Raw genomic sequence first — 5,663 nt, 5'->3', positions numbered from 1 at the left:
CAGAGTACGCATTCTTGAGGACTTCATACAACTCATAAAAAGCTGAATGGTTTGTTGACCAGATGATATTGATAGTCACTCAAGAAGATGAAGCTATAAAGAAGAATTTCTCTCACTTAATAAACTATATTTCTCATGGCTCTAGCAGCAAATCTGGAGAGTCATATAAGAAAAAGGGGAAGAAGCATGATACCCTAAAGCCCAATAATCCAACCTTTAAGAAGGATGGTGATAAGAGTGAGAAGTCGAAGAAGAAACCCTTTAAGGGGTTATGTAATTTACAAGAAACTGGGTCACATTAAACCTAATTGCTTTAGACTGAAGAACAAACAAGAAAGTGAAGGTACAATTCTTCAAACTGCCCCTCTAACTCTAGTCTATTTTGAATCTAACACCATTGAAACTTTCTTTGACTCATGGTGGCTGGATTCTGGTGCCACTGTACATGTTGTGAATTCTCTACAGGCGCTAAGAAACTAGAAGGTTCCAAGTAAGGCATAGAAGTCAGTCTTTGGCAAAACAGGGAGCAAGGCATCAGTTGAATGCATTGGAACTATTTTATTGCATTTAAATTCTGATCATGTTTTACATTTAAACAATATTGTTTATGTACCTTCTATGAAAAGGAATTTAATTTCAACTTCTGCATTGAATATTTGTGGCTATTCATTCTTTCAAGGAAATGAGAAAATTGACATTTGTTTTGATTCCTTAATATTGGTATCACTTCCTTGATATATGGTTTATATCAATTGAATGATTGGTCACTTGAACTTCATAATCTCCATATCAATGCTGCTATTAGGCATAAACGTCAAAGGCCCAATGATAATTCCTCTATGTTATGGCATCATTGTTTAGGTCATATCTCTAGAGAGAGATTGGAACGCATGGCCAAGCAAGGTGTATTACAAGACTTTGAGACTTGTGTTGATTGCATAAACGAAAAATTCCCTGCTAGAGCTAGAACCAAAGGGGCAAAGAGGTGTGAAAATACTTTAAACCTAATCCATATTGATATTTATGGACCTATCATACCTCCAGCTATGGGTGGTTTCAGATACTTTATCACCTTCACAGATAATTACTCTCGTCATGGATGGATTGAACTCTTTCATGAAAAAGATGAGTCTCTTAATGCATTCAAGACCTTTAAAGCAGCAGTCAAATTGAAATTTGGAAAGTCGATCAAATGTGTGAGATCTGATAGAGGAGGAGAATTTTATGGGAGATATACTGAGACTGGCAGGAACCCTGGGCCATTTGCTTTGTACCTTCAAGAGCATGGCATTGAAGCTCAGTATACTATGTCTGGCACCCCACAGTAAACTGGGGTTACAGAAAGGCAAAATCATACTCTCATAGATATGGTTAGAAGCATGATCAGTCACTCCTCACTGTCAAAATTCTTATAGGGTGATGCACTTAAAACTACTGTTTATATTTTGAATCAAGTTCCTAGCAAGTCAATTCCAAAGAATCCATATGAGTTGTATTTTGGAAGGACTCCTACACTAAAGCATATGCGAGTTTGGGATTGTAAAGTACAGGTAAAACCTTACAATTCACAGCAGATGAAACTTGATGCTAAAACTATTGATGGTTTCTTTATTGGCTATTGCATCAGATCTCGTCGGTATAAATTCTATTGTCCAATCACACTACTAGGGTAATTGAATCTACCGAGCTTATTTTTTTGAAGATGCCTTAGACAGTGGGAGCTTTGTGCCTAGGCATATTACTTTACATGATGAAAGTAGTATTTTGACTATGCCTATCTTGACAACCCCTCATGTTGATAGAAATAATGCCATGGATCAGGATGAAGCTCAAGATGAATCACCTTTAGAGGGTGATAGGATCTGGTTGTTGAGGTGATAGGGATCTGGTTGTTGAACCAAGATGGTCCTAAAGGGTTCGCATGTCACGTCCCTAAAAATGAGAGTGACCGGCACGGAATGTGAATCATATCACACATCCCTTAAGCCCTAAAAAGAATTCTTCATATTACTAAAACATAATTATGTTTATATTAAATTATAACATGCGTGATCATTTTCATAGAAGCTTTCTTATTCTTGTAGAAATTTCAGCAGAACTTCCCTTGTAAATAAGACCATCCTGAAAATTTTACAACAAAACGTTCAATCAAAAAAAATCACAATAACCAGGAGCTTTGCTCCTTCCAACCAATAGACAAAGTATATAACAAAGTAAGGACCCTAACTATAGTCTATGTGGAGCACCTAATTATATTTTTTCATAATATGATACATAAATTTCATATTTGTATCAATAGAAGATATTTACCAAAGAAATCTACACATAATTCACCAAAAGAAGTCCTTCAGTGATCAGCAGGATGTACAGCCTTAGCTACGCTATCTGAGACCAAAAATAACTTTCCAGTGAATAACGTCCCAACCATAATATTTATTTTTTTATTTTTTATTTATTTTATTTTTATTTATTTTTTTTAAAATCAAATTAATAGCTACAACTTTTATATAAATTAAAGAAAGACAATTCAATATAAGCAAATTTTGTAAACTTGGAATAAAAGTTCTATATAACTTCAACATCAATAAACTTTAAATTTATAATGACAAAACAACCTTAACATTGAATCTTGACAAGTCAAAACGATGAAATAAATAAATAAGAACAATAATATTTACCAATTTAAAACCATTGAATATAAAATCACCAATTAATTGAAAATACATATTTTTGGGGATTTATCAGAACAATTCACAAACGTGGACACACAGTCCACGATAGTAAATATCCAAACGCGGCTTATGCCACGAAGACAAACGTGGACACACAGTTCACGAAGGTAAGTAACCAAACGCAGCTGAAGCTACGAAACAAACGTGGACACACAATCCACGAGGGTAAGTAACCAAACGCAGCCGAAGCTACGAAACAAATGTGGACACACAATCCACGAGGGTAAGTAACCAAACGCAGCCGAAGCTATGAAACAAACGTGAGTACGATGCTCACGAATAATCATCCCTCCGTTCCACGTGCGTTGGCCATCGCACGGGGCTAGCACCTCCTATAAATACCCTGCTAGCTAGGTGTACCATGGCGCGCCAAGGGCTAACGGAACTGCCGTTAGCAATCAGTGTTCCGCATAAAGTCCCTTTTGTAAAATCATTTTCAAACATGCGAGAAATTGATCACTATTCAAGATACAGTTCTCATTCTCAAAATCAAACTCGCATGAATACTTTTAAGCATTAAAACTTTCCAGAATCAAATTTCATATCCAATGCTCGTGCTTGCATTTATTGAATAAAAAATTTCAACTTCGAACTCGCATGAGTCATTCTCTGTATCTCTCCAATATTTGATAGAATAAAAATATCATAATCAAAGTTCAAACTTAATTTAATTGATCAAATAACATTTTAAATTTGGTAAAGTTAATTTATCAAAATAAAGTAATGTTAATCAACAAATATTCAACAATCGCATTAACGCTATAAAATGATTTCCAGAAAAATAAAATCCCACAATTAGAATTCAAACTTCTATTTACTGATTAACCAAAATAATCAATTCTGGTAAAATAATTTCACAAAATAAAATAATTTAATCAACAAATGTCTCATAATCACATTGTTGTCGTAAAAATAATTTGCATAAAAATGTAATATTCAAATAAAAGAGATTTTGATAAAATATCAGTTGGGACGCTATCCACTTACCTGTAATATCCTCAAGGCTCCAAACTCATTTCGTATGACTCTTATTTGAGCTTCCCTCTTTCCAAACTAGTATTGAAGGTCAATGCTTTGTCATAAAATTCCTAGTATTCAAATAGTATCATTGTTACTTCACCAATCATGCTTTACTACCTAAAATATTTAAATCCAAAATAATTTAGAGGAATAAAAGAAAGAAAACTTTCACTTTTATCTTGTTTAACATTGCATCAAATATCCCAATGATATCCCAAAAATGAATATTAAATTAGCTCTTAAATTACAAACTCAAATATCTCTCCCAATAACCTCTAATTTCTTCTTTAACTTTCATCACAAAGAACAAATGCTTAACATGATTGTTCAATCAATGATGGCATATTTGTCATATATATTTGCCACTTTATTTCAAAATCTTCCTCTCAATGCTCAATCAAGTTCTTTTTCTCATTAACTCCCTTTCCAAAGGTTTTCCTTATATCTATAATTAATCTATTCACCTCCCAACACCTATCAAAGAGAATAATTATCTCCTAATGATAGTTTATTTAATCAACAATATCCCCATCATATATGTATATATATCATACCACTATATAACAAAAATCCCTCTTGGTCATATTGTCAAATACCTTGTGGCCATTAAACTTCAAATCATTACCAAGCTTCTTCCTATACGGTTCCACTTCCCAAAATTCTCCAACATAAAATATAAATATATCAACTTCTCAAGTTCCATTCCTTTTACAAAATCAATATAAATTTTCACATAGCTCAAGTCTACACTAGATCACCTTCATTGGACTAAAATTCAGCTTAGTTCCACAACCCCCCCTTTTTTTTTTCCACAAACATGTGCAGCAGAGGAAGAAGGAAAATTCATAATATTTCAGGACCTCAACCCAAAATCACACGCACATAGCAAAGAGAAGAAAGATCGAAGCTCCTCACCTCAAGTAGCCAACGAAACACAAGCAAGGAAGAAGAAGATAGATTATATGGCTGAACAGGGGAAGAATTCTGGCCACTCAAAATCAAGGAAGACGAAATCGACTGCATCGAAGAGGGAAGAAGAAGAACTTGTAGGACGATCCTCCAACTCTGGCGGATCAAGCTCCCCACGCACCTACCGGAAGTACACTGTCGACAGTAGAGGAGGCAGAACAAAGAATGAAATAGAAAGAAAATCTTGAAGCACCCACACACAGCAACACGGACAGAACTCACGCACCTGTCGACGGCGAGCTGATTGGCGGAGGAGGAAGAATGGAGAACGTCGGTGACCAGATAGGATCGGAGAAGAGCAGAGGCGGTGATCTCTCTCTGTTTTTTTTCTAGATTTCTCTCTCTCTTTCTCGCGTCTGGTGGTTCCCGAAAATGAAATGGAAATGGGAATAAAAAGCTGATCATGGAGAATTGTAAAAATTACAATAAAAAGCACAAGGAAAAATTACAAGACATGACACAATGAAAATTATAAGAAATGGCACAAATTTTTTTTTTAACAAAACAAAATTGAACCTTTTGCTTAGTAGAATTCAAACTCTGGACCTTTAAAAAATATTATTAGCAGGAGTTTCAATAATTAACCACTCTCTACTTACTATAAAACTAATTTAAAATTTAAGATCATTACATCGCAGGTCTGCTTTTTCAGATGATTACATAGTGTATTTGCAGGAATTAGATTCAGATGTTATTGATAGTTTAGACCCAATATCTTACCAAGAGACTATTTCTAACTCGCATTCTTCTGAATGGTTGGAGGCTATGAGTGAATAAATTGCCTCTATGTACCGCAACCACCTATAGGAGCTTGTAGAGCTACTAAAGGATTTTAAACTAGTGGGTTGTAAGTAGGTCTTTAAAATAAAACGAGGAGCTAGAGGTGAAATTGATAGATATAAAGCCAGACTTATAGCTAAGTAGTGCTACAACCAGAAAGAA

General features: G+C 34.7%; 1 protein-coding gene across 1 annotated transcript; it reads right to left on the bottom strand.

Moving 5' to 3' along the window:
* Positions 1–1,994: 1,994 nt before the first annotated feature.
* LOC129314059 (uncharacterized) lies at positions 1,995–5,126 on the bottom strand. The gene is made up of 3 exons (XM_054957434.1): positions 4,948–5,126; positions 4,668–4,842; positions 1,995–2,385 (listed from the first exon to the last, which is right to left on the bottom strand). The coding sequence occupies exons 1-3, from the start codon at positions 5,124–5,126 to the stop codon at positions 2,377–2,379; spliced, it is 363 nt and encodes a 120-aa protein (XP_054813409.1). The 3' UTR covers positions 1,995–2,376.
* Between the last annotated feature and the right edge of the window lie 537 nt (positions 5,127–5,663).

The sequence above is a fragment of the Prosopis cineraria genome, unplaced genomic scaffold (genome assembly GCF_029017545.1).
Source record: "Prosopis cineraria cultivar Desert tree isolate PC_DT_omini unplaced genomic scaffold, ASM2901754v1 PC6, whole genome shotgun sequence".
In the NCBI taxonomy this organism is placed as follows: Eukaryota; Viridiplantae; Streptophyta; class Magnoliopsida; order Fabales; family Fabaceae; genus Prosopis; species Prosopis cineraria.
The sequence above is the reverse complement of the archived record's forward strand: the minus strand, read 5'-3'. Positions and strand labels throughout refer to the sequence as shown.